Source organism: Trachurus japonicus, chromosome 13, assembly GCF_045865225.1.
Source record: "Trachurus japonicus isolate A0001 chromosome 13, Traja_1.0".
In the NCBI taxonomy this organism is placed as follows: Eukaryota; Metazoa; Chordata; class Actinopteri; order Carangiformes; family Carangidae; genus Trachurus; species Trachurus japonicus.
In genome coordinates this window covers 28732099-28757279 of record NC_140919.1, presented here as the reverse complement: position 1 = coordinate 28757279, position 25181 = coordinate 28732099, and the positions used below count along the sequence as shown (strand labels likewise).

The window sequence follows — 25181 nt, the reverse complement described above, 5'->3', positions numbered from 1 at the left end:
ATTTTTGTGAATCATAACCTGTTTTGAAGTCGGCCAGGAAATGTAAGTTTGAGTGGTTTGTTTACTGGGCAGAGGTTTTGAAACTTGAAGTTTTTCAGTGTTGGTGAGATACAGTAACTTCACTTTGCCATGCCATTAATATACATGTATCATAGATGAAAACTATCTTTGGTTTCAACCCTCCTAAAGGTGTGTCCTCGGTTGCAAATTATCATTTGCAATTTATTGCTCTCCAGCCATTAGACCATACCTACTCTTGGCTTTTCAAGGTCATTTTCTGCACTTGGGTAAAGTAGTGAAATAACGAAAAACAGAAGTTGAAAAAGAAAGGGAGCACACACAGAGGGGAGAGAAGTTAACCAACAACATAAAGCAGTAAACACTTCACAATACAATAAGCCTCTGCAAACTCTACTCAGAGGGTCCCCTCTTTGTCTTCATTATTTTCTTTCCCTGCAGTAAATGACCCGTTCAAAGACATGTCGGAGACAGAAGTTGTAGCCTCTTTTAAAAAAACTTTTCCTTTTCCACGTTCTTCATCCCTGTCTGTCTCCCTCTCATTTCCCTTCCAGTTCACCCCTCGAAGAAGAACCGTCAGACGTGTGTGAGGAAGAGCCTCATCTGCGCCTTCGCCATGGCATTCATCATCAGCGTCATGCTCATCGCAGCCAATCAGATGCTGAGGAACGGCATGGAGTAGCCGTTCTCACTGTGAGCAGGGGAACAAGCCAGCCTGCATGTGCATGCCAGTGGGTGAGGTCATGTCCCTGCTGATAGGAAAAAGAACAACAAAGAGTAACACTCAAAAATAATCGTCAACGAGATCCATTTTTAAAATTACCCTCAGTTTTTCTGTTTCTTTTTTAACCAAGCGGCGCCTCTCCGCCCAACGTCCAATGAAACCATGAAGCCAGCATGAGGAGTCATGCAGGACTCCTCCCACTTTACTCTGACAGGGACACTCAAGGGCTGACATTACACATAATACTATGTTGTCTCTGTTTCCCTGATGCAATAAAAATAATGTAAAAAAAAAACAAAAAAAAAACATTTAGTGCAGAAGTTCAGCGCTGCTTTCCGATCTGGTGAGATGTGACTTGTGTGTCTTCAGATCCGTCACCCACCAGGAGTCTGATGAGCCACCAGGGCTGCAGTCTGGGCCTTGACAGGGGAGCAGAGGAGGGGGAACAATTTCTCTCTTATTATAGTTCCAGGATGAATGATGGCAAAGCCTAACCGCCACTCAAGAAGAAGGATCTATTAGCGTCAGACCACGGCTCCTGAAGCTCTTGTGGTGCTACGATACTTCAGCTCTCCAACTTTCCATTTTCAGCTTCTTCATCTGAGGGCTGGTATGAGGCACTGGCATCGGCCCAACAGTGCTACAAACCAAGCAGTCAAGAGAGGAAAATATTAAAAGGTATATCCAGGCCTTGTGATATCGATGAATGAGTACAGTGGCTCCAAATGTTTGGTTTTGGATCTTCTCTGTCTTGGATACTGTTGGGTGAACACTGTTCGAAAGTGCAAAGAAAAAGTTTCTGTGTCTTTTTGATAAAAAAAAAAAATCCACCTTCCAATACTCTCTCACTGTGAGAACATCTATCTGTGGTGCTCAGTACTCTCTAGGAGTTATTCAATTCATCTTTTTTTTTTTTTGGTCTGCCCACTTTCTCACAGTCTGTCTGTCTACTTTTGCCTCAGTTGATTTCCTTCATTTCCCCAAAATGACTTTGGACAACCTCCAGAGAACAGGTGTGAACCCATTGCATTCAGCTGTGTGCTAATGTGTAGGTGGAAAGATGCATGGAAAAAATAGCAAAGAGGTTTTCCAGTTGACAAAACCTGAATTGCACCTTTTAATCTGTGATGCAGTCTGGCTCCCAGAGACAGTTCGACCTGCATACCTGTGGATGCTGTTACTAAATGAAGAATTTGCTATTTGATCATGAGCGACTGCAAAACCTAACATGTCATTATTGTTTTAAATATTCAGACATTTGGACATCTGCTCTCAAATCCAAATCTAATTGGAAAATGATGACATGCAACATCTCTGTGTGTTTGTCAGTCACGATGATGCAGCAATGGGATGTTTATTAAACAGTGAATCAGTATTTAAGGGTGGATTTTTTTTTTCTTTAAAACAAATCAATGAATTACACCTTGGTGTTGTGAAAAGCTTTGATCCCCTTCAGATTTCTGTGCACAAAAACAGTTTTCCATCAGATACCTACATTTTTTGTTTGTGATCTGTGCACCATTTGTTTCCTTTTACATAAGGTTTTATATAATTAGTTCTGATTAAGGCTGTGTACAACTCAAGAAGCACCTAATCGTCTGTGCACATAAACCCTTATCAGCTGTTGTTGGCTATACAGCTGAAATGGTTGATCAAAGTTGATCATTTTAGGCACACATTGAGCAACAGTTTTGTATCATCCCAGTTTTGAACATTTGCTTGTTTTTAATGTCTTCTATGTGTAGTAGGTTCCAGGTCATTGAAGTTAGGACCTACTGTTCTTCGAAAAGCATTGGGGATTAAAGGCAGAAATAATTTCAGTTAAACTGTAGCTGCAACCTGAGATGAGAATTGAGCAACATGTTTTTTCTTTTTTACAAATATGTTTGGTAAAACATAGTGCCCATATTTCTTTTTTCTTTATTTTGAACCGCAGAAATCACAACCTAGATAAAGAAATCAGATCATATCATTTGAAATCATTTTGTAGGATGAGCAAACTTTCTCACAGCACTGAATAATTTAAAGACTTAATTCCTGCTGAGGTCAGCTCTGAACTCCTGCACTGACTCTCATCTCAACATGTTAACCCAGACCATAGTGCATGCAGTCAGTCAAGTCAGTGTCTTCTGTAAATACCATAACTCATGTCTAATGTGTCTGTCGAAAGTGTACAGTATCTCTGTATGTGCATGACTCTTGGTGCTCTCTGCTCACTCGGGTTCAGAGGTGCAGGGAGGGGGTTCAGCAGACTGAGGGGCGGCTGCTTCATCACAAACACATCAGGCTCACGGCGGTGACGGCCCTTTCTGCTTCCTCTCAACTCTTCTTGCCAAAGCCATAGAACTCCACAGAGGTGAACCAGACGATTCAATATAGACGCTTTTCCTTGTTCCCACATGGAAACACAAGATCAAACGGGCATTTTTTTGGCAGAAATAATGTTTATCCTGTAGGATTTGGTTTGTTCCTGTTGTTGTTGTTGTTGTTATTGTTGCTGCACTGTACCTGTCATCCATTCCAATAAAATGACAAGGAGAGCTGTAGGTTTGTGCAAGACTGCCATCTACAGGTGAAGTAAGATCACGTTGTTCACGCACCACACAGTGTATGTGCACTATAGGAATGTGATGTCAGACAGGACTCTCACAGCATTATATTCACAATGTCTGGAAATTGTTGATATTAAATGTTAAAATCCAAGGATTTTTATGTATAATGTATAGTTTGACTTTGGTCTACCGACACTGCGGGTAGAACAGCACTTGTACGCGGACACATAGATTTAAACACAATCTATTTATAGGAATAGATTTCTGGCATATGGCAGAAAAAGTCCTTTTGAACCTGTAAAGGGTTTAATTCACAGATGACTTATCAATATTACGTTTTGGAGACGGAATAAAATATAACAGTCTTCAGAACCTTGTAGGTCACACTGGTTATATTTTTTTTTATCTGAAAAAGTAACACTGATTAAAATTTGTTTTGTTCTTTTTTTTTTTCTTTTTTTTTTAATCTGTCAGTCTTGCAGTAAATGGTGGAAATTTCCCACCAGGTCCACAGCTGGTCACTGCTGTCACACAGTGGTTAACTGGAGAAAGTGCTTCATTTATTTGTTCTTACTTTCAAATTTACCTTTTGCGAGTTTTGAGTTGCAGTTACCATGGTAACAGGTTCACTGTAATCAAACTGTCCTCGCCCCCTCTGCAGAATGGCTGCATGGCTGGACTAGAGTTTTATTTTGAAGGAGAACCGCACAGTGTTTCTTCAGTAGCATGGTGGTTGGATCCCACGTTTTTGTTAATATACCTTTGTATAAAGCTAATAAGTATCTATTAGACAAGCACATACTATACATACTTTGCATGTGCAATATTTAAACATGTAGACTAGAGAGAGACTTTGAGTTGTACTATTTATTAGAGGCAAAATAATTATAAAATTGTAAATAGAGAAATTGTACAAAAGTCAAAGGATGAAGCATTGATGCAATAAAACTGTGTTTTTTAAATGTGGTGTATGTTTTATTTAATCATCTGTACTGGATTTACAGGAGAGTCTAAGTTCAAAGCCATCCAACAAACAAACACTTCTCTTCAAAAATTAAAATAAGATAACATAAATGAACATTTACACTTGAGAACAAGTATTTCATGCAAATCTCTATCTACGTGGGTTAAAATTATGGTATTTGTTTCTTTGTCTCTATTATTTTATACCTTGGTCTAATAGAAAATAAATAGAGACATTAAAAATCTAATCAACATGGACCTATCTCCCTTTTATGGCTGAAGAAGACTTTTAAGACAGGAAAACTGATGTGAAGGGAAGGTTTAAATTAACGGAAACAGGACAAGTGTATAAGCACCGGGGCCGAATGAGGACATATGGGGCAACATAATGAGGTCAGACTCAGGTGAGACATCAGCCTCTGTCTATCAACCTGAACCTGCTCAAAGTAAAATTTCAGAGTCTTTCTTTTTACTCATCCAATATCTAAAAGTACATGTTATATGTTTAGTTTATTGAAAAATGAATTTTAAAAAACAAACACGCTGAAAAACATTGTGTTTTTCTCTGCCTCTGCCCATGGACATGATATCACTGGAGCAGGTTACTTAATGTTTCATGTTAGACTTAGCATAGTGTAAAACTTAAAAACAGCTTTTTAAAAAGAAATATTGATGTGTGTCCTTCTACACTGTCTGTTATTCTTCTCTTTTTAATGAGTCCTTAATAAGTGTGTCTTATTCATCAGAAGTTATTGTATCTTACATTCCTCCTTGATGAATACAGTTGCTCTATATAGCTTATATAGCTCTTATGTAGCTGTTTTGTTCTACATTATAAAAGCATTGTCTAGGGGGAGAGATCATCTGTGGCTGAAGAGGTAGATGTGTCATCATGAAAGCACTGACAGATCAATGAGGAAAGAAATGCTGCTGTAGGTCAAAGTCTGGCATACTGTCTGACTGGAGGTTCGATCCACAAATTTAGTAATGTGGCTGTCAATTTGTCAGTGGACATGTCCTTGAACTAAATGTGCACAGCTTGTCTGGTACAGCAAGTTACTCTCTGTAACAGCTAAGTGAGTTCTGAGATGTGAAGCCTTAGCTTTGCTTCCTTCCCCACTACTTAAATGTACAATATTCTGCTTGTATCTATGTTAAGACCACAAGAGGGTAGCATTAAGCATGGATATGATGCAGTTAGAAGCACTAGAACAATACACATCAAAATCAGGTATGTGTTGAAATAGACCAGTGTAAAATGAGTCTTATTTCATAGACCACAGATAACATCCCCTACAGTAAATAGAACTTTTTTCTTACATTGCAATGCATGTCTGGGTGACATTTTCTGTCCAATAATAATAATGTCTCTATTGGCACTCACATAGATAATTGCAACTCCTTATCTAGAGACAATATAAGCTGAGAGGCTACAGAGACAACAGGTCTACTGCAGAGGCGCTGACCTGTGGGCAGATGACTAAACATAGTGCCATACGGTGCAAATGATGACAGGATTGTACTTACATGTAAAAAGACTGATTTCTCTGTTCTGTGATGAAACCTTTTGGTGATAGATCATTTAATACAGTTATTCACACACTAATACAGGAATGTAACATACTCCATCATGAGCTTTATAAATGCTTCCAGTTGTTTTAATTGACTTTTATCATCGTGCAAAATTCCTCAAAATCTTTGTGTCCATGTGATCCACCTGAGTATTGTAATTTGTAGCATTATAGTTTGTTTAAACTTCACTGGATCAGACTGTCCTTGTGTTACAGTAAGTGTTGACTGACATTTAAACACAATATTAATCCTGTTTCATGACAGGCAGTGATGAGCAGGCCTGCTGCTGCCGAGTGTAATCAGCATTCAGCGTTGTGTTAGCATGCAGGCTCTGTCCTCCAGAGCCACACCACTCCTCTAGAAACAGGCCCTTGTACTCCCAGCAGGCTCCTCCTGTTTCATTTACATCTTAAGCATTTAGCTGATGCTTCATCCAGAGCAGCTTAGTTAAAGTGAGCAGCAGGAGTTCAATGTCTGGTTCAAGGACACTTCACACAGGACACGGCTGCTACACAACTAAAGCCATAACTTTCCATTTATAGGGTAGCATTTTTAAGGTCGGGCTAACTAGCTGCCTCAGGCAAAGCTATGTAATGTTTTGATGGATCACTTTTAAAACTATATGTGATTAAACTATATGTAATCCAATGTAACACAAGCACAGTAGCACAGAAGCTATTTTGCAGTGTCAAGCTGATTGAGTAGTTTCTTATGTATCATAATGAAAATAAACGATAAAAATGTCATTATAAGAAATTCTCAGCATATATAATGTCAATGTATTTTTCAGTTCATCAAGACTGCAAAACCTGCAAATCTGTTCCCAGAAACAGTAACCATGCAGAAGCCAGGAAACCAGTTGTTTATTGGAAGACAATCTCAGGAGCAAAAACCCAACTAAAAACATTGAATTGATCCAATATGACATCATATACATCTCAATATGTTAACATCACTGGCCTTGGAGGCCTCCTGCTTTTCCACAATCTATACACTTGTGCATTTTTCCATTCCTGACTCATTCCTCCTCTCACAGTCTGCAGCTTCTTCTTCTGCATCAGAAAAGTGCTCTGTTAGTTTTGGCCGTCTGCAGTAGTTATGGCACTCAGCAAGTAACAGAATGAATCGACTAAGCTCAACTCAATTGTATCCCCATGTGTATACAGTACTTACAATCATGCTACAACATGTACTGCATTTGCTGCTACAAAATGCTTGAAGTAAAAATGACAATAAAAGACAAATGCATAAACAACATATAAAACCATGGCTTTCCCCAGTAGCCATGTGGATTTTGAGGTGAAATTGTAAGAACATAGGCCCCGATAACCAAGTAATATTCATTATTTATGTTTTTTCCCCCTTCAAATCATAAATATTTACAGGGTCTAGATCATTGTAAGAAGAAAATAAAAAACACTTTTTGGGCATTAATATTTAATAGTGATAAACTGATGCCTGTCATAGGTTCTTCAACTTCATTTTAAGATAAAAGGTTGAACCACAGATGAAGCCTAACACAACCTACCAATGTATTCTGGTCATTGCATGATTACTAAAAATTTTATTCCAGGTGTTTTATTCTTTTATACATCTTGAAAGACATTTATTGTAACTAAATGAAGTTATCAGAGACATTTTGATGATGAAGACAGACACTTTTTTTTTTATCCCCCCACATACAGTAAGTCAGAACACATTTGTGGCTGGTCAGTTCTGCATCCTTAAACAACATGAGAGAAAAGTGGCACATAGAAGAGTTAAAGTAATGTCAACTCTGAAAGTTTGTCAAATTCAGATGGAGAGAGAAACAGTCCTCATACGAAACTTGCATCATTTTGAGAGTCCAGTTTGTAAAAACAAAAACAAAATCTTGTATCACTGAGATGCTCACAGCTCACATCTTTTTTTTTTTTTTTTTTTTTAAATCTTTGCCGTTTTTTCTTGAGAAGACAAGGTGCGTCTGCCTCATTAGTTGTGGCTCAGCCAAGCTGTATGTCAGGTGGCAGCTCTTGAAAATGGCCTTTGGTGTCATTGGTCCCAGTGAAATTGGCCCATCAGCTACTGCTTCATGGTGTTTTTGATGGTCCACCTCTGCCCAGAGCAGGGCTGCAGAACCAGCAGGTGGCCAAAATAAACGTTAGCTGGCACCACCTCCAGACAGCGTCCTGTGGCTCGATTAATGATGGAGTCATTCTGCAGGGCAGGAGGAGAGACAGTGCTGGTTTGAACAGGCTTTACAGATGGCCTAAGTTATCACATACGACAAGAGCCAGGCCCTAAATGGACAGATGGCTCTCATGTACTCCTTATATGTTAATTATTGTGTTGTAATCATAGTGAACACAGAAGCTGTTGCTTCAAAATTGAAACCATATAATCTATCATGTTATGTTAGTATGTATACTTCACTTTAAAACTGATCACTTGGGGTTATTACTCTGCTCCTACTTTCTGTGCTGTGTGACACAGGACCCATGCCATGTGCAGAAGGTGAGCTCTTCTGCCAGAACAAACACTGCTTTAACCCCTATGATCCAGTAGTCTATGCTCTTCCTGTGTTTTATTTGAAGTGCTGAACATACCACAATACATAGTTTTAAGAACCAGAGACTGTTTCAGCTTGGTTTTACATCTCCTCTCACAGGCTTCTCTCTGGACCTCCAGTAACATTAGATCTGATAGCCAATCAGAGGAGAGGAGGCTCTGAGTTTTTCTTCTGAATGGCCGTCTCAGTTTTCTCAGTGATGTAGCAAACACATACAGTCTGAATACACGCTGTGCGCATTTCTCTGTGGACTGAGGTTTTGATACTTTCACAGTGTCAAGTTAGAACTGCTTTTTCATCAAGTAAGACATCTACCGTTATACTACTGTATAGGCCTTTAGGCTTTTATGGATTCACTTGTGGAACTGAAAGGAGCAGCTCTACATATCTTTAACACTTAAAGCAAACTGTCTTCTTCCTTCTCCTCACCTGAGAGAAATGCCACGTCTTCTGCTTCACATTGGTCACTTTGTCACAGTTGAGAAGCTGAGGAAAGCTGCTGATCTGATCGTCCACCACGCAGCGAGTGTCCTCCCCCGTGCTGCCCAGGGGGCCCAGGAACAGTTGACCCTCTTTGGTGTAGCGTCCTAACTGAGGCAAAACACACAACACATATGACACTCTGAACTGCATCACAAACATGCCGGATTGTGTATTGCTCTTATTTTCATTCTAAAAAAAAAGGTCTTAATAAGCGAATATTAATTTGAGAGCATTTTGGTGAACTAATGTGACTAAACAAAGCCTGAGCTGGATGAGTACTTGAGGCCCATTTTTCTCAGCCCATCTAATAAAAACACAACAATTTTAATCCCTGTCATTGCTGAAATTGTATTTTGAAATGTATCATTGTATTTTATTGTTATTTATTTTATATAAAGCACCTTGGTCAACCTAGGTTGTTTATAAGGTTCTCTATAAATAAATGTGACCTTGACCTTCTACTTGTTGTTTCAATAAAGCTAAATTGATGATTTGTTAACATTCAACTATAGCTCTTGAGAGACTTTGACAGCATGCTTAACTCATCAAGCAAGTCTTCAGAAATGTATCAACCAAAATTCTTAACAAAGTATGTCGAAATTTAGCAACAGAAAGTTTGAGTCTAGTGTGTAGACAGTAGAGAAATGTTAAATGCATGCAAATTATTTAGTGAGAAACAGTTGCGCTGACAGAAATGTCTGTTTTGTAAGATGCAAAAGTAAAATACATTTATTTTTGTAGAGAAGGTGATATTTTGCACCACTCACAACCAGATTTAAAGTTATTTATAGTTTAATAAATGTTAGCATTTTACCACTTGAGCCCAGACCTGCCTGCCTTGAAGCACATGTTGCGAGCTAAAACAAGATGCCCTGAGGGCTGAAGAGCTGAGGAGCTGACATCAGCTGACTCAGGCTTTCAGCCAAAAAGTGCAAGATGATAAAAATTTTGATCCTGACAGCAGAACTTGCACCTGAGAGGGTTTCAGCTGAGCCCGTGAGAGAAACAGGGCTGTAAATCATGTCACTGTCGAAACCCACTAATGAGTTGTTTGTGTTTTCAAGAAGGAAGTAAGGGGAGGAAAAAGATGCACTCTGTGTTGTACCTGAGGACCCCATCCATGACACGGATGAAGGGTGGCCGTGTGGTTCTCCTTCATGCCCTGATCCATACACAGATGGCTTGCCTTGGAGTTACGGATCTGAAATTAAAAAAAGTATCTCTCAGCTGTTCTCACGTTCACTTGATACAATGTCCTAATATTCGGTCCATCAACATGACTGTGTGTCTATTATTACACTATTTGCTCCAAACCCTTTTTTTTCTCTTTTTTAGAAATGTCTGAGAAACAAACACACATGTCACAGGGTGGAGAGGGATACACACAAAGTGCTCGATAGCTGTATTTTTGTTTTTATGTTGAGATATGTTTCATGAGCCCCTCAGGGTTTATTTTTCTCATCCATCTCTCACTCATGTGTTTTCACATGTGCAAATGCACCAGAGTTCGGATTTCTCTTTCCGGCCTCGTACTCCTTCATGTCAGTTTGGCTTCTGACTCACCTCTCCGTAGAACAGTGTGTTGTTGTACCTCCTCATCTCTGGGTAAACATTGTCGAGGTACCACTCGAAGCTCTTGCACTGTAGACTCTTCCGCAGGGCAACTCTCTGAGAGATGTCTCCATAGTCAATACCGTGGTTCTAGATGAGCACAACAAGTCATTAAGGGCATACTTCGCCTTTTTCAACATTTTTTCTTCAAATAACAATCCAGAAACTTCTGACGCAAATGCCCTGATATAACCCACTACACTAGTGAGGCAACCAAAGGCTTGTACATTTTGTTGTTAAAACAATTGATGTAAAAATGCTGTGGGTTACTCCATAACAATACATATAAAAATAACAATACCATAACATTTGCTTCATAAACAGGACTAGCAACATCATATTTGAAGGGGTTGTTGCCCCCTCTTACCTCCGTAGGGATGTTCCAGGCCAGGTAGACGTTGGATTTGTACTCGTCCATCCAGACCTCAGCCACACGCAGAGCGTTACGCCGTGTGTGGAAAGCTATGTTACTGTGGTAGGGTTTCTTCATCCGTGCAATGTGAGCCACCCTGGAACAAGGCAGCACCTCCATACTGCCCCCACAGAGCCACACCTGCAGACAGATGGTTTTGACAGAATGGAGGAATTAAATTCAAGCTGCATTCTGTGTTTTGAAAAGACAAAAGCAGATTCATGTTCATTTATTGTTTTTTGGACACAAATATTCCCTCTTGTTGGTCTGGTTTGATCTCTCCACCAACTCTCAAACTCAAAAATGTCTGACTTTTTCAGTGTGCAGATGCTACACAGTGTCTCTGTACAGACACAGATCATATAATCAACAGTGTGCAGGTTCAGTCTGAGATTTTCTGGAGATCCATTCTTTTGTCTTTGCAAAAACAACAAAAGACGAATGTTGTAGTTCTACCTTGTGGAATAACAACAACAACAACAACCTCTCCAGTCTCTCCAAATGTTCACTTCCTTCTTACTCTATGTGACCTATTTATCTCCATTGCCCTGCTGTGAGCTGCACACACAGGCCTGGTCCTCCAGGACTCTTAATGGGGTCTCATTTATCAGCGGTGCCAGCTGCGGTGGCCACTGCTCCACTTAAATCTACAGGGGCAGAGAGGGAGCAGGAAGGAGAGGAAACTGGGTGACACACAAACCCTGATGCCCAGTTCAATGTTTTCCCCTCCGTAGACGTCCATGCCCGAGTCGAGAAGCCCGAGCTCGCCAAAGTATTCGCGGTTGGCCACAAAGGAGCAGCCAATCATGGCGGGAGTCCTGCAATGAGGAAAACATCACAATCTGAACCGTGACACATTGAGAGTCTCCACATGCACATGTGATGAGCATGGCTTGGTAAATATAAATCTGAACTGTTGACTTTTTTGTTCAGTGTGTGATTCTGAATGATTCAGTGCATGTTCAGGTGTCACTCTGTTTTAATTTTCATTTCAAAAAATGGATGGGAAAGATTTAACAAACAACAAATCATAAAAATCCAATCTGCTGCACAAACATTGTCTTCTGAGTGTTTATTTTTTATAATCGCTTTGAGGGAGTCTGTTACTCAATCAGCAGCTTACTTGTTGTTTTCCTAAGAACTTTTGATGATGTGGAACAAACAAACAGGGTAAACTAGTCTGCTCCATCAAAAATATTTCCAGTATTGTTTTATTCAAGGAGCCTGTGCCTTTGTATGTAGACCAAACTGCAATGTAGAAGTGTGAAATCCTCATCTTTCCTTTTTATCAAAGTAATATGAGACCTATTTCCTTTGTTGCTTTATATAAGTGTGTATTTTTACAGGTGAACTTGGCTTGCCTGATGGGAGCCGACATGTCTCCTTCGTCCCACCACTGTTTGGGTGGGTTGATGTACATGCACCACAGTTCCCAGTTGTAGCCATGGCCTGAGTTCTCATAACGCTCCACCTCAAACGTGTCGTGCTTGATGTTGTCGATAGAAGGCAAAATAATCCTCTTGTGGTCCTCTTTTATTCTTGCCAGAACCGGCTCAGCCCTGGCAAAAGACACACATGTACACACTATAGAGACCCAAACTAAAAACACAAGCGACTCCTTTTAAGATCTCCTCTTTCTCGCCCACTTCAGTCAGTTACACAGTCCCTCAAGTTGTACCATCTTTATTACTAATTCTATTTGATTCGGCTCAGTGCAGCCCTGGAGGGCATGTGTCTATTTATGCTGAGTGAACTAGGTTGTGTACATACTCCTAAGTACACACTGAGCTTGAGAACGAATAGTGGGCCGACAATAAGGTGTCAGCGGGGTGTGGTGAGATTAGATTAGAAATGTTCAAGTGTTTAATCACTCAGCTCATCCAGTTTCATCGTTAAAATCATTCCTCTGATGTAATTTTGTGAACAGATTTCCCAGCATTAACCCAGTTTATCGTTTCCTTTATGGTTTGTTTGTTATTTAACAATGTATGTGGCATGTCCTCTTTAATCCTGATTCTACAGGCTCTAGTCTTCTCCTTGTCTCCTTTTCTCAAACTTCTCAGGTGTGAAATTGCTTTTTGTGTGTTCATTTCCGAGCACCTCTGCTATCCTTTGCCTTCTCATTCAATGAATCTGTAAAGGCCCTCGCAAACTGTCTTTTGAAAGTGATACTTAAAGTAAAGTCTACTAATGTTATTGCTGTTTTCATTACTTGTAATCATGTAGGTGTTACACCATTAAGACTGAAAAATATGTTTTCAGAGGATCTGTTTTTTCCAGGCAGAGCGTGTTTTAATGGTTATCACATCCAGATTCCAGACTTACTCACCAGGACGGTGTGAACTCCACGTGGGCGTCGAAAAATCCCGTCACCTCGCCAGTGGCCACCTTCCAGCCCTCGATTCTGGCTCGGATCAGACCCTCTCTCTTCTGGTTCCTGACGATCTTCACCAGGCCAGGGTAGCGTTTGTTCACGTATTCCTCCAGCGGGCCCTTCAGCTGCTCTGCAGGCCGTAAAAAGAAAAGAAAACAGAGCAAACAAAACGACAAGAGTAAAGATGGTTAGAGAGAATATCCTTAAATCTGAGATCACAGCACCATCCTTCCTGCTGATGACTTAATGGGATAAAAGAAAAGCTCATGTTTCTACAGTTTCTGCCTGTCATACTCAGACTAAGGATTAGAAATTATCAATGAAACCTGTAGACAGTTTTGCCACCTCATTCATTTAGTCTCACTCATTTCACAAAAGCCATTTATGTCTTTGGAAATCTGCACCCTGCTTTACTCTCTGACACATCTAAATTCCAACCATTATGTGTATCACTCCAAACAACTGGCTCAAGAGGATGAGTTAATTATACTCCATCGCTAAAACATGTTGCACACTTGCAACCTAGCCTGCAGAAGTTTAAAAATAATGAATTCACTTTCTTCCCTTACAGAAACAGGCTCATCAACGCCATGCGGCTGCACACTGCTGGCTCTCTGGATCACTGACTGACGTATTTCTCACGCAAAGGAGCCTTCAGCCCAAAACACTTCAGTGAGTTCCCCTCATTGTAGTTAAAATCAACTATAAAGACTACTTGGGTTGTTTTTTGCACATGGACATACATCAGCTGAATGCAGATTATGAACAATAGTATGATAGGTGTTAGTATGACCAAATATGTCCCACAACCAGCATTCAAGCTCTGAACTCAATGTTCAATGTGCAAATACTGCTGTGCGTCTGAGGCACTGACAACAGGTGCACCATAGACTCTGGAAGCTTTATACATAATCAGTTTAAATAGCTGATTGGTGCATTTCAAACACTACGACCAAACAAAGAAAATAAAAATACATTCAAATTACAGTATGATATTATTATTACTTTTTTTGCAATTATCAATTATAATCAACACTACATGATAAATCAACACTTGAATGTTTTTTTGTAATTAGCCAATGACGTGAGTGTGATGTACTGCTGTCACTGCCATATGGCCCAGAACTGACACACTCATTAACAACTACGCAGAAAGTTCCACCACAGTGATGAGTTAGTACAAAAATAAATGACACATACGCACACAGGGAAACAGACAGAGGACACAGTTTCGTTCTCTCTGTACCCTGTGGTGCTGTTTTGAGCTCCAACAGACTCCAAACACACCGGAGGGAGTCTGTAGCTTCCTGAGTGCCAACGACTGTTCCACCTTTGATCTCTCAATCAACTCATCAGCCTTTTTCCCCCGGATCCAAACACTCACAACCCCTTTTCCTCTGCAGCACAAACACAACACTCACTTAAAAACTCCCTTAAACAAAAAACACATCTCTCATGCTCTCTGTGTTTTCCGTTTCTCTCTGTCTGCCTCTCTTTATTTATGTCTCATTCACACACACACACTCACACCCTTGATAACAAACTCATTCCCCGCACTGTGTCCTCCCTCTCTCTCTCTCTCTCTCTCTTTCACACACACTCATACACACATCATGTTATTCGCACACACTGGGCTGTGCACAATGCGAGGTCATGGAGCTGGGTCTCTCACGCAGGCAGTGAGAGTGGTGAGTGTTATTTGTTTGCTGCCTCCTCCTCTGCGCCACTGCAATCTCTTCCCCTCTGTGATGGATAGTTGGATCTCAGCCAAGCAGCCTTGTCAAGAGAGAGACACTGCTGGTTGTATCTATGTTCCACAGACACGTTTTAAAAGAGAAGACAATCTTCAAAGTTTTTGTCTTTGTCAACAAATCCAATGAAAACAACAACAATTAAATGATTATACTTTCTAACAGCTCACACAGAAATGTAACGTATGACATCCATATCCCCGTATATATAGTGATGATGTCATGTCATGTACAAGGGGCTATAGTATTGTCACACATGCACATTCTCTGGATGTGTGAAAATATTTATAACATATTTTATTTATAACCCTGTAAAATGTGTGTCTGTACATATATAAACAAATATTATTAATTTGTACATTACCGGTATATAACATGTTGTAATTATGTATGTTGATGATATACTGTATATTCAATTCATATGTGAACGTTTTTTTAAAACAACATAAAAAATTACATATGCTGCTTTTTTCTTTTTTGTTGGTCATTAATTTTGTCTACCCAGTGCCACACCTTTTGACCCAACAGCATCTATTTAGCATCAATAAATATTGACAGGCTAAAACATTAGTCTACACAATATGAGTACATGCTGTATAAATAAACATATTTGTATGGCCTGGACATACATATACATTTATGACATTCCAGACGTATGACGTTCCAATTTCCACATGTGTTTTTATTTCACTTGCACATTGCACAGGGTGTCATGTTCCCTCACTATTATTACCAGTATAGTTCATTTTAGTTCAGTCCCAGTGCCCTGTTTAGCTGCAGAAACACACATTAAAGAGAAACCTTTGATTAAATCGTTATTGGAGGTAAAACTAACACGAAGAGCACCTTCCACTGTCACTAATACTGTAATAATCTTCCTTCAGTATTGAACTGAGAGCCCAGTCTGTGCTCGGTACCTCCCAGGGCCACATAGAGGTCAACCAAATCAGAGAGCTGTGGTGAGTGGGCGGTACTACCCCAAATCAGTGTAACTTCCACAGTGCCCGAGTCTGGGAATAATCCTGATCAGGTGCACTGAGGCAATCAGGAAATTAGCAGCCTTCTTTCACCCTGCAGGATCAACAGAAGCGAGACTGCCTGGAGCTGCAGACAAAGTGGAGCGTGAGGAGAGAACGGCAGACACTGGACGGCAAGGTTAGTGGCAGAACCTAACCCTCACTAACCTCTGGAATGAATCTTTTCTCTCTCTCTAATCAGGAGAGTCCTGGCAGAGCCCCCTCATAGGCCTGGACCCCTGTGCAAGATTTAAGTTGCCTTTTTGCTCCCCCTCCACATACCAAGCAGATTCTGAGCTGGTTCAACAGCAGGCTAGACTAGTCCTGCCTCTTCTGCTCCTCAGAGTTGACCCACTGCTCAGGCTCATACAGCCAGGCTGCCACCGAGCCAGAGAGAAGTCCATATAGTGAAAGATGTTCATGGTTCGTGCCCATTTAGATGTACTTCGTGGTATATTACCACACACCCGGATCTCAGCAATCAACTTGGTGCAGTGCCCGACCGAACCACAGAAATGAGACTCCACTTGTAATAAGCCCAAACTTTAATTCCTTTCAGAGTGGCTGAAACTTGATTTTAAAGATTGATGTCCTAAGTGGAAACAAGTGGGCTTTGGCTGAGTCTGTCTCTAGTCAGAACATGTTGAGTGACAGACTCACACATTGTAGGTATTGGTCTTTTCATGGGATTCAGGGCTCCACACTGCCCCTAAATGGGGGCATTTTGCCTCTAAAATGTATCAGTGCAAGTAAATGTTTCATTTGCTTGCGCAGGTGCAACCAGTAAATTTGCTATTTTTTTGGTGAAATGTGGAAGGGGTGACTCAAAGTATCTGGAATCTGTCATTGCAGATGCCAGGCCAATGTCTGTGAGGATCATGAACGAAATGGAAATGTGAATATTTGCCTTGCAAGACAATTTGCCGTGTGCACCCCTAAAATTTCTGCTTCCGTTTTAAGTTAGGGGCCACTGCTCCAAGTAAAAAAAGTTAGACTGGAGCCCTGGGATTTGTTGACAATAAAAGAAAAAGGATATTAACAGGCCTTATCCTTTAAAACCTCCATTGCATTTCTCTCTTCCGGTTCCCATGTTATTTTTCCTTTACTTTCTGTTCTATTAGATCGGCCCCTGTCTTCCTCTTTCAGAGATCCATCGCTGTGCGCTCTCACTCTCTCTCTCCTGTCTGTCCGACCTTATTTATCTTAAAGCCTCTCTGTCTCTCATCCGTTCCCTCTCTCTTTGCCACTTTCTCTAATAGCCTGGTTCTCTCTTTCAGCCTCAGATGCATCTCCATCCCTGTTTCTCTCTTCATCCTCCTCTCTTTTTCACTTAGCTTTTTTTTCAAACCCTTTGGCCCTCTCCAGCCCTTTACCCATCCTTCTTTATTTCAGTTTCATCCACCTCTTTTTCAAATTTCATCCCAACACAGACATCCTTTGCTTGTTATTTCTCCCATACCTCATCTCTCCTTTCCGCTCTGCAGTCTCATCTCCATCCCTTCATCTCACACAGCCCGACTTGGCAGCCCTGCCCAATAAATAAGACTGGGACATCTCTCCTGTGGCATCCAATTGTGGCGCTCCACCTCTATCTGCCTGTCTGCCCTGAGAAAATTCAGCACCTCATCAGTCACCTCGGCAAATGCTGCTCCTCAAAAGCAATGACCACAGCTTTTGTCAAGGAGACACTCGTCACACTGTCAGGCTGAGTCTTACGAGTCTGATACCTTTGTCCTATTAGCAACACTTTGAATTTCACTTTCAAGACTTTGGGGGTCGGGGTAAAGTATGGCTGTCTCCTGTTGAGGTGAGTGATGCTGAATTCCTGAGGAAGGAGTATGGCTATAACACCTACCTCACTTACAGAATCTCTTTTAAAATTTCTCTTTTAAGACTGGTTTATAAAACATATTTTCCCATGTACCCTGGTGGTATCTAATCACGTATGGGATGGGATGAGATTTCTGGCTCCATCCGGTACAATGGAGATCAAGTTTTGCCTTTATGGCGCTGACAGTGGTCTGAAGGACATGTTCCCAGTACTGTTCCCAGGACTTGGGAATGCACAGCTTACAGCATTGTTATGTTCAAGTGTTAACATATGTGTTGCATTGTGTTTGTGGTGTGTAATGTGTTTTTTATGCTACTCTTTGTATATTTGCATATCATACTCATAATATGCCTACGTGTTTGATGAGGTACTGTTAACATATCTGCAGGAGTTTATATGTTTATATGATGTTTTCTGTAAAGATATATGACCAGAGAGATATCATGCATCAGACATAAGTTCCACGAGTCTATGCTGGTTGCTTTGCAACTACTCAGTGTCAGTAAATATTGTTACACAAAGAAATCCTGGATTGATGCTTTTACACTTCACTGTTGGTACTTTGTGTGTGTAGTGAGCTTTATGAAGTATGGGGCTGGACCAAGACAAGAGTCAGGTATGACATGATTACACTCCGTGTGATAGATGCAACACGGTCAGAGAGGGATAGATGGTCATTGAATATGACACCCAGGTTTTGTGTGACTTTGGTTGGGTTAAGGGGGGATATTGATATTATTATGGAGAGACTAGTCAAGACTTGGACTATGCATTCAGTCTTAGAGATTCCTTGGAAGTGTCATGGATGGTCCCAGTCAAGGCTCCGCGTCCCCCCTCGGCTGTGTTGCCTGTGTCTCTCTTTCTCTGCCTGTCCTTCCATGTGTCTGGGAGTGGTATCAACTACTCCTCCTCCTGACCTGCACCCCACCATCAGCACTTCAAACACAGTTTAACCTCAAATTAATATTTGTTTGCTTTCTTGTGTTTTGACTTGAGTCCAATTATAATCTGCCTTTACCACAGGATCACTTCCTCTGTGTCTGCCTGCCAGTGATCCTGTTCCAGCCTGCTCTTCCTCCACAGTGGATCCATCCCATCCCAGAACCTCTGCCCACTCATCAGTCCTCATCCAACCTACATTGTGGAATATTCTCCAACATACTTTGGGGCTGGGGAATATTCCCTCTCTTATCTTTTGTAAATCATCCTGCAATTGTTATTCAATGTAATTGTATTTATGTTTTACTGCTGCTTGTAAACTCGCCGTCCCTGTAAATGAGGGAAACCTCAGTGGCCAACAAGTTAAAGTTTTAAATAAATAAATAAAAATCAGCCTTCATAGTCATTTGAACATGCACCACTGAGTCGGAGAGAGACGGACAAAATCTGTGCAGAGACTGTGGGGCCGTTTGGAGGGAATGACAGGTATTGTTAGCAGACAAGTGGTTGTTGACAATATCTTTATATATGTTTTACAAAGGGTTGCGATCAGACCAAATATAATGAAATATATTTCATTACACGGAACGCCTCGAGTTTTTCTGTGATCTATGCCTGTGTAAAATCATTTTCATTATTGTTGGTAACATGGACGTTTTTACTTAAATGTTGATACGTCTAATAATCTGTTGATACATCTAATAATCATTCACCATTCATAATAATTAATCAATATATTTTAGCTTATTGTAAAACATTACAGTGGAATTAGAGTTTTGGTTGGTTTACTTTAGTTTTCTCCATAATTATAGAGGGAGTTCAGGCCATGTATCTAAGCAAGAGGCATGCTGGAAGCATTTTGATAAACTCACTGTTCTGTTCTCTTGTCATTTAGGCTCTTTGGGATAAAACTATATTTGACTTGAGATATACCAAGTCAGATAACAAACATTTAATCTCTACTGACCGTCATCGCTGTTGTCATCCACCAAGATGATGTCTTTAAGCAAGTGTGCCGGCGTGTGATTGACAGCTGAGTGGACAGAGCGCAGGATCACGGACAGAGCCTCGTTGACAAAGATGAAGATGAGGGAGATCTGGGGGAGGTCCCTCGGGTAGCTGACCTTTCTGCATCTGCAGAGAAACATGCAACCACAACACAGCATCTCTAAAATAAAAAACCTTTTGATGTGCACCTGCGAAGGCTGCATTCTGGGGTTTTGCATGCTTCACTGGTTCACCAGTGCCTCCGTGGAGCTGCTGACATCTTGTTTGATGAGGCTGAAAGGCCACAACCTCATGCTGCTTCCTGTTCAACGATAATCACATAGATTGTTTTCCCCTCCAAATTGGCCTTTTCACAGAGAGTCTGCTGCAGATAGGAGGCCTATTTTTACTGCGGGTTTGTTTAAACAGCTCTGATGAAGAGGAAAGAGGCAGGCTGAGTCTTTGTCTCTAAGTTTCATAAGAGTGGGGAGAGGAAACGCCTTTCTTTACTTATATCCTTTTTAAAATTTCTTTTTAATCTTACTTCCATTGAAAATGAAATATTAATTATTGAAAATGTGAATAATCAAAGTTTTCATGAAAATGCATGAGGTCCTATGATGCTGTTTTAGTCTCCATGCCAGAAAAGAGATGCTAACATAGTTTTTCATGGATTAAACATGATGAACAAGTGATTTTTGCCGCCAAATGAAATTTTCAAGTTCAATTTAAGTAATTTGATAGGAAACCCTGTGGTTTAAGAAACCCACAGTTTTACCTGACTTCTCTGTTTAACATCATGATGATCATTTGTTTGTTAGACATATTTTTTAAACAGACATGTGCGCTTTTTGTCAGGCGAAAGTAGACACAGTTGCAGGAAATGGCCCCATGTTTGAAGAACCAAGCAACTGTCTCAGAGTGTGAATATTTTTTTTTGTATTTAAAATTCCTCAAGGAGTCTGCAGAGACCGGCAGATGCCTTTTTCAGTGAAATGTGGAATATATGTACATAATGTGCAAGGCAAGAGGTGCCACAGCAATTATGGTAATAGTAAGAACAGGAGGAGGCAAATCAGGGCAGCCAGTGACAGCAGTAGCATGAAGAAGAGAACAGCATGAATGATCCCAAGGTGTGAGAGTGTGAACTTGTCACAGCGCAAGTCACACCCTCATTCATTTGACTAATTTGACTTAAGAGTCGGCAGAGTCAGCCAAAGCCCCTTGTTGCATGTATGCACTCCAGTTTCTTGTTATTTATCAGCTGTTTCACATGAGAACTGGTTCTGATTATTGTACTGTATACACTTACTGCTTCGGCTCGGACAAAATAATATTCCTAAAAAGACCTTATGCAAATGTACTGTAGAGTACACCCTAAAAACAACAGTGTTTCTTCTTTGTATTTGAGGTTTAACATTTGATCTTTGTGTCTCTTCATCTCTCAATCTCTCGCTCTCCCTTTCTCTCATTTCACCATCACCATCTCTGCAGTGTAAAGGGACCTTCAGCCAAACATAGCAGACTCCTCAGACTCCAGTTTATATGCTGCTGCTAAGCCTGAGGATATCACACCCTAACACGCTTCACACGCCACTTTGATCCCAGTAACATAAAAGACCCCCCCGAGTGACAAATGAGAGCAGTGGATTCTGATTCCATCCCACCACCCCCAAAACACACACACACACACACAAACACACACAGCTGGTGGCAGCCATGGGTCGAGGGGTTTCTCATAATCACTGATTTTCAAATAGAGGGGCTGTTACTTGCTTAACCAGCAAACTGGGACAGAGACTCTTTAAAGGAGCATTTATGGAGCAACATGCATGAAGATACACAACACACTGCACAAAGCTGTCTGGATGAGCAGGAGTGTATGTGTGTGTGTGTGTGTGTGTGTGTGTGTGTGCACTGTGCGGTCTATCTATCTATCTATCTATCTATCTATCTATCTATCTATCTATCTATCTATCTATCTATCTATCTATCTATCTATCTATCTATCTATCTATCTATCTATCTATCTATCTATCTGTCTATCTATCTGTCTATCTGTCTATCTATCTACAGTATGTGGCCTCAGTGAATGAGTAGAGCCATCAGGGTGTAACAGTTGTGTTCTACACCTGTGTGATTGTGCTGAATGGAGCTTGTCCATTGATCGCCACACAGCGGTGAATGATCCAGTGATCGTGGAGCTGAATGAAACAGCTGACGCCAATCAGCTAATGTGAAAGGAACTTTGGTGCTCCGCCTGAGCCACTTCACTCCATTTCAATTATTCATCAGCAACATTTCTGTTCATAATAGCGTCTTATTATGTATTGTTAATGTACAGACTATGACACAATGTGGAGACTGTTAGCTGTGCATTCCCAAGAGAGCTGGAACACTTCCTTCTGACCACTGTTGGCACCACAAAAACAAAAAACTCCATTCATCCCCATTGTACTGGACAGAGCCAGAGAACTCAGAAACAGATCTCATCTTGAAAACATGCATGATTAAGATACCACTCAGGGTACGTGGGAAAATATGTGTTATGCAACAAATGTTGCAAGTGAAATTTAAAGTTTCTTCAACTCACTTGCTGGGCCGATGGTCCGGTATGGTCCGGTCCAGGGAGATTCTGTCACTGAGGTAGGCGTTGTAACCGTACTTCTCCCTCAGGAATTTAGCATCGCTCTCCTCAGCTGGAGACAGTGTGGCAGGGAGGCCGCCTTTACCCCGACCCCCAAAGCCCTCAATCAGGCCCAGAGATTTGGACAGTCCTGGGCGAGGCAAACAAGCGAAGATTACATGTCAGGATCCTTTAGTCTGGTTGAGTCACTGTCCTCTAAGTAACGCGCTCTGTGGCTCACAGCTAATGGCCTTCCTCCTCACCACGGTGCCAACCTTGCATGAACACACAGTGTGTAGTCAGTGGTTGTCAAAATTGTGAACTTGTGACAAATGATGGCACAGATGCACACAGAATACTCACAATCATGGTACATATAGACATTTACAAATAAGCTTGTGTAAAACAGGCCTATTTTGAGACTTCCTGCTCCTAATGAGTTCAGCAGTTCCTGTGTACTCAAGTAAGGAAGAATACACTGAATGAAATGTTTTTTGTTTGAAGATGAAAGTCAAAAACCTCCCCATTTTAAGGCTGCAAGATGTTAATGATGCTTCAAGGCGTTCTCTGTTTCAAATTAAGGATAAAATAAGATTCTTCTCAGTGTGACTTGGTGTATTTGTGGGTGGCAGAGTAATTAAAGTGACTATCCTTCAATGTGACAAGCTGTGCTCAAGCCTCCGTGTTGGCAAACATCCTGCTGAAGTGTCCTGAAGGCACTGAATCCCTAAAAGCGTCTGCTCTGTAGTCGACCCTGACCTCTGAGCTCCATAGAGGGAAGACAATGCACCTAAAGAACCACAGTATTGGAGGACAAAAAAGGAAACTAAAATGTGCCTTGTGAATTTTGCGCTTTGAACCGTCAAATCAAATTACTAATAAACAACAAGTCTAAATTCAAATTGCTGTGTTTTTTCATATATTTTAAACAACACTGCAGTAAAATATAAGCTTAATCTACCTATCTTAGCTATTTAACAATAAATGTAATTGTTAATGCAAATGTATTACAATTTTATTGTTGATCTTTGCTTCCTAGAGGTTAGCATAAGGACAGTTTCTCCAGAGGCCGGTGAAGTGGATTTGTAGCAGGGTGATTTATCCTGTCAAAGTGAAATAATGTGACAGGTGTCTGCACAGAGTGAGAGACTCTTGTGGGGAACAGTGAGACAAGAGACAATGTTAATCACTACATTCTCACATGTTCAGGTGAAGAGTGAAGAGAAAGTCAGCCAGCAGTGACTTTTCCTTCATTTGCAGATCTATTCCTTAGAGGGAAATCAGCTTGACATGTCATTTCGGTTTAAAAATGTTACGCTGCACTTTACCGTTCAACTGCCTGTACACCACGTCCTCCAGCGAGCTGAGCCTCTTCAGCAGCACCTCATGGCTGATGCTGGTTCCCTGCGCCGTCCCGTTGCCCCGGGCCCTTTTCCCGTCAGCCGGAGCCTCCGGACCGGCGGCTTGGACGCTGCGTGTGTTGCACTTGGCCCAGAAAGTCATGAACCCGGCAACAGCAAGCACGTTCAGCACCAGTAAGACCCTCCATCTTCTGAACACAAAAGCCATTAAAAAGTCACCGACGTCCGGGGCCTCAGAGGTGGTGGTGGTGGTGGTGGTGGTGGCGGGTGGGGGGGCAAGAAGGGGGTAAAGGAGGAGGAGGAGGATGAGAGGGGGACAGTCTCCGGAGAAGCCGTACGTGTCACAGATTCAGGACTCCCATAGGCATGCGATGTGCGGAAAGCTGCAGGGATAATTCAGCAACCTGACCTTAAAGATAAAGAGCCCACAGAGATGTTACTGCAATGTCCAGACATTGTAGGCTACTGATCTCCTGACACGAAATCTGCTCTCTTACCATTTGGCACCGGGGTTATTTTAGGTTGCATCCCCCTTCTGAGAAAATACGGGGCGCCTGGCCATCGGTTTTCATCCGTGTCAGCGCCACTTCTAGTCTGATTGTAAGATCATGCACGGCAGATGTAAAACAAAGACCCCGGCATATGTTGAGCTTGAGGAACAGATACTCTTAAATAATTGAACAAAGAGGAGATTATCAAGTCTGTGATTTTTTTTTTCTCTCTCTCTCCCTCCTTTGCGTCTAACAGAAGTCGGCAGTGATGCGACTGAGAGGAGCCGGGAGCGCAGGAGAAAAAAAAAAAAAAAAAAAAAAAAGCCCTCGCTGATGCTCAGGGAAAAACCTTCTAAACGTTCAGCCAACCTTCCTGCTCCCTGAAAGACAGCAGCTCTCGCGTCGTCCTCCTCCCCGTCACACGATAATCACAGTGAGACTGATCTGAGGAGGCTGCGTGGATTAGGACCAGCAGCGCTTCAGAGATGCAGCGTCCTCCGCTGAAGGTAGAGATGCTCCGGGAACGCAGCGGCAGCGGCAGCAGCAGGGAAAGAGAGTAGTAGCCCTATGTCCCGATGCTTCCTCTCCCTTCCCGCTTTCTCTCATTCTGGCAGCAACGCTTTCTTGTTATTTCCGCACGCACCCCTTGTTTGTTGTGCCCTGCTATTTCCTCTTATTCTCCTTATAACATAGCCTCCACGGCGCTTCACGAAGGCGGGGGGAAAACGTGGATCCCGGCGACGTTTCACTCCACAGCGGGTCAGGGGGGGAGGTGGGTGGGGTGTCTTCTCACCAGCACCCAATTATCTACCTGCAATTACAGAACATTCAAAGATTTTACAGTGTTGTTCTGCTGGCTGGGGACTTACAAGGATGGCTTTTTTTTCCCCCAATGGTAAAAATAAATAGTCATTTCATACCC

General features: G+C 41.5%; 2 protein-coding genes across 3 annotated transcripts in view; one reads left to right on the top strand and one right to left on the bottom strand.

Annotated features, from left to right (window-relative positions):
- Positions 1–1048, top strand: part of caln1 (calneuron 1) — a 72604-nt gene extending 71556 nt beyond the window's left edge. For both annotated transcript variants that reach the window (XM_085795771.1, XM_085795772.1), the window contains exon 6: positions 573–1048. In XM_085795771.1, the coding sequence (XP_085651897.1) occupies positions 573–700 (128 nt within the window). In that variant the 3' untranslated portion in view covers positions 701–1048. The remainder of the gene's footprint in view (positions 1–572) is intronic.
- Positions 1049–6662: 5614 nt separating this feature from the next.
- galnt17 (polypeptide N-acetylgalactosaminyltransferase 17) lies at positions 6663–24920 on the bottom strand. The gene is made up of 12 exons (XM_085795770.1): positions 24266–24920; positions 23736–24177; positions 22375–22558; positions 19762–19928; positions 13213–13387; positions 12245–12442; positions 11584–11701; positions 10839–11024; positions 10424–10561; positions 9966–10061; positions 8807–8968; positions 6663–8025 (listed from the first exon to the last, which is right to left on the bottom strand). Exons 2-12 carry the CDS (start codon positions 23974–23976, stop codon positions 7891–7893), a joined length of 1800 nt encoding a protein of 599 aa, XP_085651896.1. The 5' UTR covers positions 23977–24177; positions 24266–24920; the 3' UTR covers positions 6663–7890.
- Between the last annotated feature and the right edge of the window lie 261 nt (positions 24921–25181).